The sequence below is a fragment of the Solanum dulcamara genome, chromosome 10 (assembly GCF_947179165.1).
Source record: "Solanum dulcamara chromosome 10, daSolDulc1.2, whole genome shotgun sequence".
NCBI classification, from domain to species: Eukaryota; Viridiplantae; Streptophyta; class Magnoliopsida; order Solanales; family Solanaceae; genus Solanum; species Solanum dulcamara.
This window is the reverse complement of record NC_077246.1, coordinates 30,110,612-30,130,131: the sequence shown is the minus strand read 5'-3', so window position 1 is coordinate 30,130,131 and position 19,520 is coordinate 30,110,612. Positions and strand designations below refer to the sequence as shown.

The following is a 19,520-nucleotide window of genomic DNA, read 5'->3' as shown; positions in this document are numbered from 1 at the left end:
CCATTGACAGACAGCTTGTCAATGTTATTGTACCTCTTGTGACAGTTCGCAGTTCTATGGAAAAACTTAGTGTTTCTGTCCCCCTCTTTTAGCCACAAAGCCCTGGACCTTCGTCTCCAAGCAATTTCTTCCCTCTTTGCATTTTCTTCAAATTCAACTACAAGGACTGCTCTCAAATGTCTCATCATCTGTCAATTGTCTTTGGTCTTGGATCCCATCTAATTAAGCCAATTGATTTAGGATGCATTGTTTCTGCAATCCTAAATTTCCTTGTCTTGTTTTACTCCACTCTTTGAGTTTATCTTTCAAGTATCTCAGTTTACTGGCTAAGATAAAATCAGGCTTTTCCCTAACATTGAGTGAGTCCCACCAGTTTTTGACCATCTCCTTGAAGTTTTCAGTTTGTAACCACCAGTTCTCAAACTTAAAATAAGAGTTTGATCTTTCCCAGTTCCCGCATTCTAAAATCAATGGACAAAGATCAGAAATAACCCTATGCATAATTGATTGTTTTATGTTTCTGAAGGAAGCCTCCCATTCTTCTAATATCAAAAACCTATCAAGTCTTGCTGCAGAATCATGTCTTTCCCCTCTCTTCCAAGTGAATTTATCTCCTGCTAACTGAGGATCTGCTAGCTCCATATCTTCAATAAAATCTGAGAAGTCTTAACATAGCCTTATTGAATCTGGTACAGTTTCTTTTTTCAGAAGGAAATCTGACTGTGTTGAAATCACCCACCACCACCCATGGACCTGAGAAAAGCCCTCTCACTGATGTTAGTTCCCACTAGGCCTATTCTCTCTCTTCTCTGTTGTTTGGCGCATACACTCCAGACATGTACCAACTAAAATCCATTGTTTTCCCCACGAATTTGCAAGTAATACAATAGGCCCCTCCTTACATACTTCCCGCTCCCAGACTCTACCATCCCATAGAATTAGAATTCCCCCTCTTGTACCACTAGCTTCTAATTGGGCATATTTCACCCATCTGTTAGCCCATAGTTCTCTTGCAATGCTCTTTATATCCCTCTGCATCTTAGTCTCCTGGAAGCAGTATACATCAGCCTTCCAAGTGTGCAACAAACTCTTGATCAACCACCTCTTTCTCACGTCGTTGAGGCCCCTCACATTCCATGAGACTATGTTAATCTTCATGAGAACGATCAATATTACATCCCCCTCTGCTTCTTGATCCATAGCTAAAAAATTTGGTACCAGATTCCAATTTTTTTAGTTCCTTTGCTCCTTTCAGTTTAGGTGTTGCTGGAATCAGATCTTTTGTAGCTTCGACGAAAATTTTCCTCTTACCATCTATTTTCATAAATAACTCCTCCGCTATTTTCTCGTATCCGTGAAAATTAACCCCAAATTATTTTCCCAGTGCTAAAATATTTTGCCGATCCCAAAGTGGTATGTTGGGTCTGGGTTGGTTCGATTGTCTCTGGTAATTCTGTTGAATTTAGAGGGATGGCTTCCTCAATATTCAGAGCTCCCACTTCTCTGTTCTCTAGCTCTGCATGTTCCTCTATATCAAATCTACTTTCCACCTGGATGATTGACATAGCATCGTCATCTGTAGGTGTTGTAGCCTGGAGTTCCTGATCTAAATAGTCTCCCTCATCTCGTGTTTCCTCTGTTGGAGTGGCAAAATAACTCTCTCCTCTGTTCGGTAGAAAGAGAGGTCCTTTGGTCTGGTTTGCTAGAATTCTATTAATTAAAGGAACAAAAGGGCTTATTTCACTTGGGTCTATCCTTTCATTTAATCTTACTTGGGCAACTAGGTCAAAGCCCAAATTTCCCCAGATCAATATTTTTTCCTCCTTCAGAGAAATATCATCTACCATATTCCCCTCACATAAGCATATATTTGATTGGCCAACTGGAATATTCAAAATTTCCTGCGACAGTGGCGTGCCCACGTGACCTAACACCTCTGTTTGACCAGAAAAACCCCTACCCTCCATAAAATAGGTTTTCTCTACAGTCTATTGGACCAAAGACTTCTCTCTTTGTCCAATGGTTACAAATCTCGTCGGAGCCTCCACACAGATCTAGATTTTGAAGGTGTTACTGTCATGGACCAGTTCCACCACCTTTAGCACGGAGTCCTCATCACCTCTAACCTTCAGTCTGGCCCATTTTAGATGGTTTCATAACTCTTTTTTCTCCTACGTCTGAATCCACCCACCATAGAAATCGTCGATCTCCCGAAAGATCTTCTGAGACCAGAATTGGAGTGGAAGACCTACCAATCTTATCCAAACCTAATTCAATCTTTCTGCGATGGAATTTGATGTTGGCGACCACCATTCAAACAGGAATCTGTGGGATTTCTAGGTACATTCACCCTTCACAATGTGATCTGCAACTGTCTTAGTTGGAAACTCAAATAGAAACTGATTGCACTCCATTTCATAAATGTTTATTCCATGATGATGCTTCCAATAAATATTTGCCCACCGGCATATCTCAGAGAGGTGTACATTTGCAATCTACTCCGACAGGCTTCCAAGCTCCTAGTCAAGAGTTCATTCTGAGCTTTTCCAGAATCTTCAGAGATGATTAAAGATTTCCCTTCCCTTTCTACCTTAGCATCATTCATTTCCCTTGTAGCCCATTTACTATTCTTTACAGTATCCGCATAAAGAAGCCCTTCCTCTGTCTTTCGATGTAATAAATTGACTGTCCTCTTTTTAACAATTATGAAGTTGGAGATTTTAGTAGCAATGTCTAACCACCCAGAATTAAATGTCCATTCTAGTATTATAATGACTGCCTTCCTCTTTCCCAGCATATTAATGATACTAAAATAACGCCCAAACTTATTAAAGTTTCTCGAACAGAAAAACTCTGAAAAATGGCCATGGAACTTCCATCTCCTAACAGAATTCCCCTGTGTTTTCGAAGTTTCTTCTAGGTGCATACAAGACACTCCATTGTCTTCTGACTGAAACTCACCCTAGTCATCATGTTACGACCTCTTTCCACCCAATCGTACCAAGTCTCACCCCTTGTGATGTCAAACGATTTGAAACCTATGGCGAAGTAAAGGGTGTCATTACCCATGTCGAAAGATTAGTAGAAAAAGATGGTTGGAAAGGAGATGGGGTATTCCGATGGAAGAAGTCAACTGAAATAGGGTTCCTAAAGTCCAGGAGGGATCTTAAGTGTTTACCTCAATATTTGTGTCTAGGAGGGACCTTAGGGACCTTAAAACATTATGTTGCTTTTACTCAAAAAAAAAATTATAACTAAAACATCACTCCTTCATTAATAAAAACCAAATACTTTCAAAGGGAGAAATAATGAGTATGATCATTTTACATACTTTTATAGACTCTTGAATGAAGGGGACAGAGACTCTGTGTTGGGTGATTTAGAGAACTCAGAGAGTCATCAAGATTTTGGTTATCGTAGGTGTTACAAGGTTGAGGAGGTTAAGGATGTTATGCGTAAGATGAGTCGAGGTAAGAGCGACAGGACCTGATAAAATTCTAATAGGGTTTTGGAAGAGCACAGACAAACCAAGTGTTAGAGTGGCTGATGGGGTTGCTTAATGTCATTTTCAAAAACCTAAAATGCCCGACGAATAAAGGTGGAGTACATTGGTTCTATTGTACAAGAACAAGAGTGATATTCAGAACTGCAACAATTACAGGGTTATTAAATTATTGAGTCACACCATGAAAATTAAGGAGAAGTTGGCGGACATGAGGGTGAGGAGAGATGAGTCCATTTCTGAGAACTAGCTTGGATTCATGTCAACGCGTTCAACTACTAAAGCTATTCATCTTGTGGGGAGACTAATGGAGAAGTATAGGGAAAGGAAGAAGGATTTGTATATGGTGTTCATTGACCTTGAGAAGGCCTACGACAAAGTCCCGAGAGAAGTTCTTTGGCAATGTTTGGAGTCTAAAGGTGTGTCGGTTGCCTACATTAGGGTGATAAAGGACATGTATGATGGAGCCAAGATCGGAGTAAGAACAATGGGAGGAGACTTGGAGCACTTCCGATCGAGATGGGGTTGCACCACGGATCAGCGTTTAGCCCGTTTCTATGTCTTAATGATGGATAAATTGATGCGGCATATTAAAGGTGAGCTGTCATGGTGTATGTTAATTTGCAGATGACATTGTTTTGATCGAAGAGACTCGTGGTGGAGTTAACGATAAGTAAGAGGTGTGGAGACAGACTCTGGAGTCTAGAGGTTTCAGGTTGAGTAGCACCAAGACAGAATATTTGGAGTGTAAATTCATTGGTGTGACGCATGAGGCAAACATGGAAGTGATACTTGATACACAAGTTGTCGCCAAGAGAGAAAGATTCAAGTATCTGGGGTCCCTGATCCAATTAAATGGGAAGATCGACAATGAGGAAATTGGTAGACACACTGCTCTTAGGAAGCAATGCTAATGCATCTCGATTCGAGTCCTAGTGGCGGCATACCATCTTCTAAAAAGGATAAATAGATCTTATAATGAATTCAATTCTCGATTTCCATTTTAGAATTACATAATTAAGGGACTCTTCTTTTTAAAGATATTTTTATGACATTTTCAACCTTAGAGCATATATTAACTCACATTTCCTTTTCAGTCGTTTCAATTGTAATTTCAATTCATTTGATAACTACACATTGTATTGGTGCGGCATGGATGAAGTGGAGGCTTGCACCCGGCGTCTTGTGTGACAAGAGAGTACCACCAAAACTTAAAGGTAAGTTCTATAGAGTGGTGGTTAGACTGATTTTATTGTATGGGGTAGAGTGTTGGTCAGTCAAGAACTCTCAGGTTCAAAAAATGTGAGTGGTGGGAAAGAGAATGTTGAGATGAATGTGTTGGCATACTAGAAAGGATAGGATTAGGAATGAGAATATCTAAGGCAAAGTGGGAATGGCCTCCGTGGTAGACAAGTTCAGGAAAGGGAGACTGAAATGATTTGGACATGTGAAAAGATATGTGCAGATGCCTCGGTGAGGAGGTGTGAGAGATTGGATAAAGTGGGGTCGATGAAAGGCAGAAGTAGGCCGAAAAAGTATTGGGAGGGGGGTGGGATTAGACACGATATGGCACATCTTCAGCTTACCGAGAATATAACCTTAGATAGGGGGCCTGGAGGTCGCAGATAAGGGTAGAAGGTTAGTAGGTAGTTACGAGTTGTCCTATTACTAGCTTATTCATGTATTTGGTTCAGTGGTAGTATAGAGCACCGTGTCAGTTATAGTATTTATGTAGTCTTTGCCTTTAGGTATTTGATATCATCTGCAGTTCACTGGGTTTAGGTGATCACACTTTGTTGTTGTTGCTACGGTTCCTTGCATATATGCACAGCAATATTTTGCTATTAGTTGTCATGTTTCCCCCCACTATCCTTTTTTTGTTTTATTACTACTATGATTTGCTTGAGCTGAGGCCTTTCGAAAACAGTCTCTCTACCTCAAAGAAGTAGAGATAAGGATTGTGTACACTCTACTCTCCTCAGACCTCACTTGTGTGTTCACTAGGTATGTTATTATGATGAAATATGATCATTTTAAAACATAGGATAAAACATGAAGACTAATGACAAGTGAAGTAGTACAATTCGTCTATGTATGTTTAAAAGAAATATTAAGTGATATTCATCCTCACGGTGTTCTTAATATATAGTAAAAATGCAACACTACGACTTGTTATTGTTACTCTCAATCTTCTTATTTCTATAGATGAAAAAAGCTATTAAGCATCATTCATTTAGGCGAGCCCCAGGCATTGGGTGTTAGGCATATTTAGGGCATACAATCAGGTGCTTATGGCATGAGCCTCACATGTAAGCCTCAAGGTGTTTTGCCAATATCCTCACAACTTAGCCCTTCTTGCAGTAATTAAATAACCCAAAAAAAAAATTGAGTGTTTGCTTGCAGATTTGAATGCAATTTCTCAGAGGAATTTAAAATTAAAGAAGTAAACCAATAGGCTAATACTAAAGAGTATTTTTTATATCAAAGAGAAGAAAAGGTTTACCGCTATATGTGAAGGAAGAAATTCCAGGACGTCAATAATCTGAAAGAAAAGCATATTGTTAGATCAATATACGAACCATAAGCAAAAGAAGACGACAAACATAGATCCATATAGTAGATCTAAACAACTTCAAGCAGCTAGGGAAGAGCTAACATTTGCAAGTTGCTTAAGCTAAAATGAGCAATTTAAAGATATCTGGGAATTCTTAATTCTGGATTTACTAAATTGTTTTTTGGAAGTTCACATTGGTATTAAACAAGTATGGAGGCATTTCTTAAGACAGAAAAACTCTTCATTTAGGGTATACAGGGTAGTCCCACAACGTAGAAACGAAACTGCGTAACTTTTCCCATGTTAAAAAATCACAGGGAACATCAGGAAGCTAAAGAAGCGCAGACTTACAAGTGACAATGCTGTAAATATAGTCAGTACCCAATCTCCATTGCCATCAGCATGTGAAAGATGACCGTGGTGCAGTTTAGCTGTTCAAACATAAAGAAATAATTATCACTAAATGTAGACTTCATCAGACTTGAAGAGGAAGAATACATGTCCATATGCAAATAGGCTCATGATAAAAGGTCCAGCTTGACTCTCAAGTTACCAAGTCAATAACACAAAACCCTAACACGCACTAACTTTTTTTTCTTTAGAAATTTGGACCATTTCTCGATTTGTGCCTGTCACGCAAGGGCCATGCTAATCTTCTTTGTATCATTCCAATTTTACCAGATGTCCCTGAAGGGACTGACATGCACTAACTTGACTCAAGTGTTCTCTAATTTCTTTTTTCAGTTTTCAAATCCAAGAAATTTAACTATGTTTCAGAATCAAAATATGCATCCTCATTGATGTCTTAGCAAAGGGTAAATTATTGTGAAAAAAATCTACTAAATAAGCCAAGTAGAAGAAAGTGTCCAGCATTCAAAGTTAGTCTGGCAGTAAAGCACAAGAAAAAAAAAAGGCTTCGACTTATGCCATCTAGCAAATCAGACATGGCTTAAAATGAAAATTAACATATTAGATAGAGTTGGACTGTAAGTATATTCTACAAGATACTAACACCTCATCTTTTGAAAATTATGCAGGCAATAATTTTAAACCCTTTCGCAGAAAGCCTCATCAACTAATAGAATTTGGATCACATTATTGAAGTCACTTCATAGGTCTATTAACGATGATAACATACTTCAGGTTAACAACTTGTATTTGAGAATATGACTTTCCGTCGCCCTATTTTTAGAGACTCTGTCCTTACAACATTACTTTAAACCAATGTTGGATTTCAATGTCTGGTACCAGTTTTAGAGCCTGTTTGGATGGACTTATTTTAAACAGCTTATAAGCTGAAAACTGCTTATACGTAGGCACGGCTCAACTTATTTTTTTGACTTATAAGCTGTTATCAACTTATAAGTTGCTTAAAATAAGTCCATCCAAACAAATCCAATTATTTATTGGAGCTTATTTTAAGCACAAAATAATTTTAAGCTAGCTAGTCAAACACTCGAAAAAAGCTGAAAACAGCTTATAAGCAGCTTATAAGTGAATCCAAACAAGTTCTTAATATCAACATGTGAAATAATTGAATTAAGCTTTAATCAATACTCTCACCACAAGATTTAATACTAAAGTCTAAGCAAGAAAAGAAAATTTCTTCACAAATTCTGAATACAAGCACATATAAACTAAAGTTGATAAAATGACGGTACCATATTAAGAAATCGTGTTTGGCTAACCACCCAAAAAAGGAAAAAGGCTTCTTGCTAACTCTTTTGCTTTTCTTGGTTTGGGCCTTTGATCCCCCATCCAGTGCTCCATATATAACTAAAGGTTTTTATTGTTCTTTTATTCAACTTATCCTAACTCGTCAGGAGGCAAGCAAATACAAAACAAGGGAAAAGACAACAACAACATACCTAGTGAAATCCCACAAGTGGGGTCTGGGGAGAGTAAGATGTATGCAGATCTTATCACTACCTAATGGAGATAGAGAGAAAAGACAAGTTTTTATATAAACATAATTCTTTTCCTTTTTCAGTTGGACACAAAAAGTGCCATATTCCTTTCACCTACTTAGTGACCAAAGGAAACAAGTCAATGCTTTGAGAAAATTACAATCAAAAATATTTGGGTCATCTAGTTTACAAAATATATACACAATGGTAGTACATATTATATACAAAATATGCATAAATATACATACACATACATGAGCCCGTTTGGATGGGCTTAAAAAAAGTAACTTTTATGTATGAAGTGTTTTTAGAACTTTGAAGTGCTGAAAGTTATTTTTATAAATAAGCAGTTGAGTGTTTGAATAAAAGTGCTTAAATGAGGAAAATGATGTGAATTTTAGGGTTAAAAGAATAAAAAGGGTAGTTTGGGAATTTAGTTAAAATATAAGGGATATAAAAGTAATTTTTATGGTCAAAGAAAATGACTTTAAGCACTTAGAAAAAAAAAGTTAAGAATCCTAACTTTACATTTTTGATTGACTTTAAGAACTTTATGGCTTAAAGTTAGCATCAGGCAAACACGTCCAAAAGCTAAAAAGGGGCTTTAAGTTGGTTTTGACCAACTTAAAGCCCATCCAAACGGGCTCCATATACATATTACATATAATAAACATATCTATAAATACTTATACACATAATATACATACCTACATACATATAATATACATACATATACACAACATATACAACAGAGTGTCTATGTAGTGTATACTTTCTTCATGTTTGGTAAACTAGATGGCCGAATGCTATATATTGGTAACTATCCCTGCTGCTTTAGTATCCTTTCCATTTATCTCTTCATATTCTCTTAAACCAAAGATAGGAAAGAAAATGTCCATTCACTTCATTCTTCATGTTTTCTTCTACCTCTTGTTCCTTCCTCTCTCTTTGTTCCCCTCCTCTCCAAATATAAAGCTAACAAAAAAAAGAAAAAGAATTTTTGTGCATTGCAGCAGGAAGAAAAGAAGTTACAGCAACAAACATAACAATGGCTTTTTTCACAAAATAATAATTAATGTGAAGGTCCTAGAGGCTCCCACGGAGAGTATTTGGCACCGGAAAATTATTGGGAGCTCGAGGAGGTAATTATTGATCTACTATTGATTGAGTAACTTTCAAATGTGTAGTTGTTAGCTGAAGATAGATTCCTGCTACTTCTCGCTATCAATGGAACTTCAGAGCGTATGCTTCTAGCCTGGAAAACCCTTTAATTGAGGACTCAGCACTTTCGGGATGTGTTGTTTCTTATGTTTTAGAATATATTACAGGATTTTCTTCAACAATCACTTGATTTCATAGTACTTCTGTTCAGTGAAGAGGTCAAACATCTGTCATCATTAACTGAATGATCAGTGCATTATTCGCTCCTAAAGAAGCTTACTGATACTTGATCTTACCAACCAAAGAACTTTTGCTTTTTTACAAGGTAAGAGTTTTATCAACATAATAGGGAAATATCCCACATACAAGGCATACATAAAAATGTGATTCTCCAAGAGATCATAAAACTCATTAAGCAACTTCAATGATCCTTTCCTCCAAAATCTTCTTCTCTTTCAATTTATTGATTTTTCCACTAGCTTGTGTCGATTTTGTTCTTCACCTCAGTCCACCCCCTCCCCTCCCTCACTTCCTTAGTTTTCTACATTCTCATATTGCAGAAGCAATCAAACAAAATGTGTCATTAATCTAAATACCATTTAAACATAACAAAATGCCTTTAAGGGTGACTTTAATGAGACCTAACACCAACTTCCAAAACTATTCCGATGTATAACAATTTCTTCACTGTTGGAAAACTAAGGTCATCAAGATATATTGACTATGTCATGGATGGTTAGTAGATGTAATACAGCACAAACGTCTACAAGAATAAGGATGATCAAGTCAGAAGTTGAAGTAAACATTATGTATAAAGCAAAAAATAGACAAAAACATACCAAGTAGTCTGTAATAAGCTCGATATATTATTGAGGTTCCGTCAATGAGCATGAGTCTGCTATTGGAATTGGGTGACCTAATTTGAGTATAGGGAGAATCAAAAAGTACATCTCTGGGGTCTGAATCAATATTATTTGCATAAATGGGTTGTGAGAGCCTGCAGTAACCCTAACCAATATTGCAAAATAAAGCATTAGAGTTGTTAAGAAAAAAGGAGTTGTTAAATGAAGATGAAAGTTTTCCATTTACCCTATTAAGAGATGTGGATAAAGGAAAAATGGGATGTAACTTTCGGAAACGGGAACTGGTCAAACTGCTCCCATGCCATTGAGCGACCCGTAGCTTACGAAATACAGTCCTCCACAGAGATTGAATTTGACAATGTGACAGTTGATGGCATGCCATATATCAACAACAAAATACTGTGAAATTCGAAGTTACTAGTTCTGAAGGAAATCGTTTATCATTCAAATATAGATGTCTTTTTTTTTTTTTTAGAAGAAACAATACTACCCAGATTGAATTTAGAAGGGCAAACATTTGGATTGCAGCAGGGACGGGCCACTGGAAAAACGTTTTTGGATAGAATGTAGTTTGCACCCGAACATGTACCACTTTTGGCAATTTGCACCCTAAACTCTTACTTTTAGCAATTTGCTAACTGCCCTCTTGCGTTTGTCTCAAAATCACATAGCTGTTTATGAGCCCGTTTGGATGGAATTAAAAAAAATAACTTTTATGTATGAAGTGTTTTTAGAATTTTGAAGTACTGAAAGTTATTTTTATAAATAAGCAGTTGAGTGTTTGGATAAAAGTGTTTATACCGAAGAAATAAGGAAAATAATATAAATTTTAGGGTTAAAAGAATAAAAAGGATAGTTTGGAAATTTAGTTAAAATATAAGGGATATAAAAGTAATTTATATGGTCAAAGAAAATGACTTTAAGCACTTAGAAAAAAAAATTAGAAATTCTAACTTTTCACTTTTAGCTAACTTTAAAAACTTTATAGTTTAAAGTTAGCATTAGGCAAACACCATAATAAGCTAAAAATGGCTTATAAGTTGGTTTGACCAACTTATAAGCCCATACAAATGGGCTCTATTAGGTTACACGATCAAAAACACTTCTCCACCATACAAAAAAGAAGGGAAAAAATATTTTTCTCGACATTTTAAAGGGAAAATTACATAAAATAAACCCAATTGTGAATTATTTATCCAAATTAGACCCAACACAAACTATTTATTCTTAATCGATTCATGATCCAAACTATTTATCCTCTGACCCCACTTTCTCCTTTTTAATTTCGTGTATGATGTCATACTGAACTGCTATGAAAAATCATCTATGACTCCATCGGTATATTGATGCCATATCGATATCATATCTTGATTTGAACTGAACACATATTACACAATCAAAGAGAAAATAACATTAGTTTATCAATTTTTGTTTGAGTTTTACGTTATTTTTTATTTAAAGTTTTTTTATATTTTAAGTAACGTCTCAATTGCACATGTTGATACTTCTATTATGTATATTAAAAGTATGAAGCTTCAATATAAAATGTTAGACTAATTGTTTTATCTTGTGAAAGTTTCACAATCCAAAAACCGAGTGTGATGGCACTTGACTTATCCCACCTAGACAGGTAAGTCTAAAAAATCTCTACAAGGGTAATTGCCAAAAAAAAGAGAAACCAAAGAACTAAGAGAAACACAATGAAAAATCCATAAATATATAAATAAAACATTTTTCAAAATCTAGTGTCACGTGTACAAGCTACTAGATATAATAAGAGTCAAAGGAATTACAAGTCTAAATGTCTCTGTATCAAGAAAAAATTAAGGACATAATGTAAAAGGTATGTGACGGTTGCTGAAGCAACTAACAGCTACCTCACGTACTCCAAAATGCAAGCCTTAGACACTGATGTAGGAAGGAGATCAGAATGAACGGGGCATATGACCTACACAAGTGTAGAAAAAGCAAGGGAGTGAGTACTAAAACAACAACGGATATTCAGCAAGCATCCCTAGCTGACCCTAAACAAAGTGATGAAGAGCACCCTAAACCCTGTTACACCATCCGAACCTCCAAATACTATAACTTGCAAAGAAAATCAACAATCAACCAATCCTAGCAAATATCGTAGTAATAAAGAATGTAACACATGATGAGTTGATGTTTTACCAACTCGTTACACTTGAATTCTTGAATTATTTTCTTGTTTTAATGTTAATTGAAGGGGTTTTAGGCCGTAGTTCTTTATTTGCAGGCATTCCTTAGAAAAAGCAAGTTTAAGAAATTTAGAGCTAAAAACTATTGAAGTGCACCGGCAAAGTAACTGACGCCTCATAGAAGCTGACAAGCATCTCGCAGGCTAATCGTCGGTCGGACTAGAGCAAGCTATATTAGTACCTGCACTACAACTGGCAGTACAATGGATGATCGGTGGTTTGCCGGTCCAAGCACAAAAGATCCTGAAAGCACTGAAGGTTGAAGCGAGGCAGTGATTGACATCTCACAATGGCGGATCGGCAGTTTGCTAGTCCAACGCTAGTCTCGACGCGGAAGCTGATGGACCAAAAACACAAATATAGAAATTAAAGATTTCTTTAGAAATTTCCAAGGACCAAAATAGGAATTTATGCAATTATGTACCATTGTTCTTATTTTTTCCATTTTCCAATTATCGAGAGTAGAGAGAAGTTTCTAGAGAGATAGAACATTCATCTCCATATTAAATAACTCTTAGATTAATGAGAAAGAAACCTTCAAGATTGTATTCTCAAAAGCTTGGATTTAGATTTTGTTCATCATTTTAGCTTGGAATGAAGATTTTCTTTACGAGCACTGTCCTTGTTCCTTGTTTTATGTGTAGCTAAATCCATAGCTAGGGTATGTGTATTGGAGGTGTAAAACCCCGAATGGATTTTGATTAGTCTTCTCTAAAATTGATTGTATGACATGGATCTATTATTTTCTTGAAGTTTTAATCCAAAAAATCAGTGGTTACAAATATTTATTGAAATCTCTAACCTATTTTGTCTTGGAAAAGTAAAATGGAGTTGGGTAAGACTCAATAGTGAGGACTTGTTGAAATTACTCTATGGATGTGACATAGAGATGGGATAATCTGAGTGATTTCTCATTTAATGATACGAGCTAGGAATAGTCCATCTACTCAGGTAATTTGATATTTTATTTGAAAGGGTCTTGGTGTTCGGAAGAAACCAAGGGACATACTTTTGATAGTTCGGGAGAATATCAAAACATAGCCTAGATACGCTATCCATCAACCAATCTTTTTTTTGAGGTTAATCTTAGTTTATTCGAGTTGAAACCCCAATCGGTATGCACATACCCCTAGTCTATTTCAATCTTGATATACAAAGTTGTTATAAATCCTTATTTTTAGTACTTAATAGTGATAAATTATAGTTATTAGTTAACCCCCCTCCCCCTCTCCCCCCCCCCCACTTTTATATATTTATCTTTTGTTGAAGAACAATCATTGCTTATTTGTTTGAATTGTTTAATCAATCGAAGAAGAGTACCATCTTCTAGTCCTTGAGTTTCTACCCTGACTCAATCAGTTGGGTATTGTTTTGCAAACGACTGTCTATACTATGAGATATGAGACATAGTTGAGCATTCATCAAAAATAACGTCGTTGCCGGAGACTGGTTAACGTTCATCTTTGATTGATTTTTATATTCAAATTTGTATACAATTTGTGTTCTTGTTACGTGGTGTTTTGCTTTGTTGCTTGCCATAAATAGATCAAGATGGAGCAAGCCGTTGATGAAGAAAGTGTAGAATATGCGGGGTTTGCAAATGAGTTTACCACAAATAAAGTACTCGTGGAGATGAGTGTAGCCGGAGCAATTCTCTTACCCTCGGAGGTAGGGAATATGGTATTTCAAATCATCATTCTTCATCTTTTACAAATGGATGTCTTATTTAAAGGCCAAGCAGTTGAGGATGAAAACAAGCTTTTGCGGAATTTCGTAGAAGTGTGTCTTCCTTTCAAGATACACAATATTAGCCATGAGTCAATTCAGATGCAATTATTCCTATTTTGTAAGACCCCAGAAGTCAAAAAGTTAGAAAACAAGGTTCCAAGGAAGTTTCCCCAGAAAATCTCAACTTTTGCACCAAGTATCCACCACGGGCTCAGTCCATGAGCCGTGGACCTCAGTACTGAAACTCAGGTGTGCAGAGGAGGGGTTCATGACAGGCACCATGGTCTATAGTGAGCACCACGAGATGTGGTGCCCTCCATGGTGGACACTCTCCTAGTCCCCTAGACAGTACCTTCACCACGCATGACCACCACGAGCCGTAGTGCCCATAACGGACCGTGGTGGGTCTCATAGAGGGGATCCCTGGCAAAGACATCACCACAACCTTGAATACGACCCATATTGGCCTTCACGAGTCTTGATGGTGGTCCATCCAAATGCCCGAATCTAGTTTAACTTGGGGATAGTTTGGTCATTCCCGATGTTTTCATTAATGAATATGGACGATTTTAAGGACTTATTCTAACCTATTAACTACCATAATCCTCCTAAATCTCTCATTCTCACCCAATTACTCAAAACACAAAATCCTCTCTCTAAACGGTTCTCTCAAGAGTCTTTTTCTTCCTTAAGAAATTAAAAAAGAAATTCAAGTTAAGTCCCCAATCAAGAGCAAAATTAGGGCTTCCTAGATCAAAGTTATATGAGAATTCATCCTTGGGCCCTTTCACCCATGAAATCCTAAATATTTTGTTATACCCCACACTCTTGAACTTGGAGTGTCTCCTAAGCTTCTTAAAAGTTATCAAGTGAGTCAGATAATCTACTACACTATCAAACAACTCTAAGTAAAGAGGAATACGATGCCCCGAGGTAGGAAATGTTGGAAATACGGTTATAAGAATCTGGAGGAAGTGGGAGGCCAAGTAAGGAGTCGTAGGACTTGATTTACCTACATAAACTACTAACTTAGAAATCTTACGTACCTAAGCTACTTGAGTACATACCAAGCTTACGTAGCAGGGATTACATGGGTTCTTAAAATAAGATGAGATTACGAACCCACGGGGGAGAGGAGAAGATGACACGTGGCAGAAGAGGAGGTACCACGTGGCAGCCTAGGGAAGTGCCACTTGGCAGCAGGTGACCCACCTACTTGGGGGTGGGCCCCACTAAGGACACATGGCAGCCACGGATTGGCTGCATGAATGTGTTGGCCCAATGGGGGATGGACATGTGTCACCCTTAGAGGATGACATGTGTCACCTCTTGAGGAGACATATATATGACTCTTAAGTCATTACTTATCACATTTTGGAGCTGAAACTTCAGCCAAAATAAGAGAGAAAAACGTAGAGAAGAAAGGAGGCAACCATGGTTTAGAGAAAACTAAGGTAAGTTTCCAAGTTTCTCTATATGAATTACTTACCTACGATGTTCTTTAATCACGTGGAGATTTATATATGTATCTTATGAGGTCTACGGAATCATTTTTTCATCTTTAGAATTGGTAAAAATAAGAGAAAGTTGAAGGAAAAACTTTAAGAACAAGAAGAGAGGGTTACGGGTTTGAGGCTAAGAAAGGTAAGGCCCGAGTTCCGTTCCATAAATTAATTATTTAAGGTATCCCGCAGTGATATAATGATGTTTGATAACATAAAATTCTAATTTGGGGCAGCGGAGAGGTGACACAAATAGTCCACCCTATTTCAGCACATCAAGAAGTTTTTGAGATATAGTTTTGGCGAGTTTTGGCCAATTTAGGGTAAGGTAAGGTTTCCCCTCTCAATTTGAACTTTATGATGTTTTTATGAAGTGTGTTATACTCCCTATAGGTGGCTGGAAATGTGAAAATTTCATTGAAATGCTTGACGTCGAAGACAATCTAAATTGGAGTCGCTATAGTTGAATTGTCGTTGAAGTAAAGTATTGTTCTTATGGTGTACTGCTGCATATGTGTGAGGGTGTGTTGCAGGGCCTAAAAGTGTTCTAAATTATGTGTGGGTGCTTCTGGTTTCATCCACCCTACCCCTCATTTTGTATAATTAAAGGCATTGCGAAATAAAGTCTAGAAACCCTATTTTGATATCGTAGTTTCGAGCGAGTCGTTTGGAGTCTATGTTGTATATTATTGGTGTGAATTGCTTAAACATATTCTGTAGGTTATTTTTGTTGGTTGGATGTAGGTATTAGGGGTGTAATTGAAAATTCGGATAGGGCACATTATAGGGGAGATGCTGCCCAATTTTCGTTAACGTCTTAACTAATTAAAGAAATAGTCGAGGAGACGAACAAGGAAATAGATTCCATGAATACTAAGGTGCAACTTAAAATGCTGGAAATTCAAGAGTGGTTGATATTCGTATTACTTCCATGTTGAATAGGTTTAAAGTACGATGAGGCGAACGGGATAAAGAGTAACTCATAAGAGGTATGTGAAGCTTTCCCTTGGCATGTTTTTTGGCATAAGTATGTAAAGCTATCTTTCTTTCCTTTTGGCGTGTCTTAGTCGTAAGTGAATTGTATGTGAAATGTGGGGGTAATTCCATTTGCAGAACTCCAAGTATGCCTCATAACCCCTATCCACTGCTTAGTATTGGAACTTCTGTAAGAATTAAGTATTGCCTGTTAAGGCTTCTACGTGTCAAAAAGTAGTGTCTAGAAGGCTATCTCTCCTTTATTTTGATAGGTACTTGGTATGAAAGTGAGTTTGTGATTCTATAATTGTTCACCGAGCTCTAGGATGGGTCAGATACGAAATATGTACATGATGACCACTCAAAGGGAAGTACATACTAAATAGAGCTTGTTCTCTTTCTTTTTGACATGTCTTAGTTGTAAGTGAAATATGATATGAACTCCGGGGTAACTCCATTCTTAGCGTCTCCTATTTACTTTTGAATATCGAACTCTTGTAATAGTTGCACTAGTTCCCTGGAAACTTTTATGTATTAAGGAGATAATGAATGTACGGGCTCCAGGTTGAAGGGTAAGATGTCCAGCAATGGAGTTTCACTCTTCTTGAAAAGTACCAAGCCCCCAACTCTTAGTTGAGAATTAGATAATTTGTTCATGACTCGAGGATAAACCTAGAGGGGAGACCATATGGGTCTTATGATGTTTAAGAGATTCTAGTTTCTTCCAACGATGGTTGGAAAATGGTTTATGATAACAGTTTATTAGTTCTCTACCAACTGATTGGAAAACGAAATGCTAATAGAAGCACCCTAGAGAGACGTTATGAATTGAATATGAGTATGAACTAAAAGGGAGATACGTAAGTATGAGTTTAAAGGTATAGTACAACAATGCGGGGATAAAGTAGAACCGTTAGTAAGGCGCACTTGGTATGTGTTGACTCAATCAAAAACCTATGTTAGGTAAACAGTAAGGGCAAGGAGCATAAGGTATAAAGGAATGATACATGTACATAACGTCGCCCCAAAAAAATAATGGAACTCTTAAGAAACAAAGACGGCGAGCTTAAGAAATAGATACTGCAACCTACATTCACCCCAAGAAACAAAGGACATAGGTTAAGGTAAAGCTACTACTTCAAGAGAACCTTGGACAATCATTGTTGGAATACAATTGTTATCTAGTCAAAAGTTACAACGACTACCAGTGGGTATTAACCTTTCATAAGGAAAAGTAGAAGGTGGCCTTGGATGAGTTATTTCCTGGGTCACATTATTCGAGTACCGATTAGTAGATGAGACATCACATTAGATAGGGAAAGCTTCTCGTCGCTTCGTAATTTAGCCAACGTTTCATACGTGGATAATCAGGTTATAAACTATGCAGAGAAATGGGGGTAGGATACAGTACCAGGCAGATTGGGGTAAAAGATCGGACGGACTAAGACTGGACATACAGATGTAGAACAAGGTATCAACGGATAAAGGTATAAGTACCCTCTAAAGGGGAAAGTCAATGAGAAAAGTTGCAAGGGTAAGGCAGAGGCAATTGATGTGGCAACATATTTAAGATGGATGTTTAAACTCTAATAAGATCCCTTGCGGAGCCAAGTTAGGAAGGTTTGGAAGTCACTAATAATTGGACAGAAGTTAGAATGCTATGTAAGGTAGCGTTAAGGAGTTCTTGACGAGACCCTGAATGATATAACATTAGAAGGTGGCTAGGTATAAAAACAAAAGAGTATAACCATGAAAGGATATCGAATAACTCAAGAGACACTACGCAGGATAGTGACAACATGTTAGACCAAAAGCCAAAATATTGGCTGTGAAGTTGGTCACAAATAATATTGCGATAAATAAATAACCAAGGAAAAGGAATAAAAAGCCTCCTGTAGTAGAAGATGAGAAGAACATAGAGTGAATAGGGGAAAAGAAAGAAGTGCGACAAGGTGGGGCGAGCGGGACAACGCTAAGGTATTTCTTGCATTCTCTCATATTATTATAAAGGGAAATCTTGAGCTAAGCCGAGTGCCCTACACATTATTGCAAGGATTACAATGAAATGCGACATGAAGACTTCCCAAGGAGGTCACCCATCTTAGTACTACTCTCGCCCAAGCACGCTTAACTTTGAGATTCTAGGGGAATTTTAGTGTGTTAGTGCTGGTATGATCACGCAAGATGAAAGAATCTGAACTAGCGGTAGAGGAACGATATGAGACTATGTACCTAGAGTATTATAAGATACGTTAAGGGTATTGTAAAAAGGGCTTAAGCAAAATAAGCGGGATCAGTAGATAATACCAGTTAATGATAGGCAAACCACAGAACGACTACATGGGCCAGTGAGTGAGGGAATTTCGACACCACTTGGCAGCCAACTCTGAGGAGCCAAAGAGCAAAATCCTAAAGGTAAGGGTAGCAGTTAATGCCATTTATAGAAGGCAGGAAGTAATACATGAGGTCGAAGATTCCACAATATGACCTGGGCTACAAGACTCACTTCGCACCCCATGGACAGATGATTCTGTAGGGAATGTTACCTGTAGATTAACAATATTAGCCCATGCTCCTTTAATTAAAGGCTACCTATTCAGCTGAGAAGGTGTGAAATTATAAGGTAAAAGGGTAGTAGGACGTTACAAAGTCCCAGTAGCTATTATCCTAGACGAAGGAGCCCAAGTTACAGTTAAATACCAAAGATCAGTCCGCGAAAAAAATTGGGAAGATAGATAAGTCTTCGTACATTACTTTACCCTCAGACTAATGGACAAGACAAGTGCACTATGAAAATGCCAGAAAATATGTTGTGGGCCGGCATTATTAACTTAAGAAATAGTTAGAGTGATCACCTGTCCCTTAATAAAATTACGTATAATAGTATCCGAAGGGCACCATAGATAGCTTCGTATTGCAAAAGGTGCCGAACACCTACTAGCTGATTTATAGTGGATGAAGCTGCACTATACATAGTCCAAAGTTGACATAAGTCATACACAGATAACTGACATCGACACGTTAAGTTTGAGGTTTAGGATTAGGAGTTCTTGAAAGCGTCACCCAAGAAGAAGGGTGATAAGAACTCGGCAAGAAAGGGAAACTTGGC

General features: G+C 37.3%; 1 protein-coding gene and 1 pseudogene across 4 annotated transcripts in view; both read right to left on the bottom strand.

Annotated features, from left to right (window-relative positions):
* Positions 1 to 10,523, bottom strand: part of LOC129870405 (uncharacterized) — a 45,331-nt gene extending 34,808 nt beyond the window's left edge. For 2 of the 4 annotated variants that reach the window (XR_008762081.1, XR_008762082.1), the window contains exons 1-4: positions 10,214 to 10,523; positions 9,964 to 10,132; positions 6,408 to 6,487; positions 6,006 to 6,044 (exon numbers count right to left, since the gene is read on the bottom strand). Coding sequence is in view for 2 of the 4 variants with exons in the window: in XM_055945185.1 (XP_055801160.1) it covers positions 6,006 to 6,044; positions 6,408 to 6,487; positions 9,964 to 10,132; positions 10,214 to 10,369 (444 nt within the window). In the remaining 2 variants the exon portion in view is untranslated. The remainder of the gene's footprint in view (positions 1 to 6,005; positions 6,045 to 6,407; positions 6,488 to 9,963; positions 10,133 to 10,213) is intronic. The other 2 variants (XM_055945185.1, XM_055945186.1) reach the window with 1 other exon arrangement.
* Positions 6,657 to 6,753, bottom strand: LOC129871834 (U6 spliceosomal RNA; annotated as a pseudogene).
* Positions 10,524 to 19,520: the final 8,997 nt, after the last annotated feature.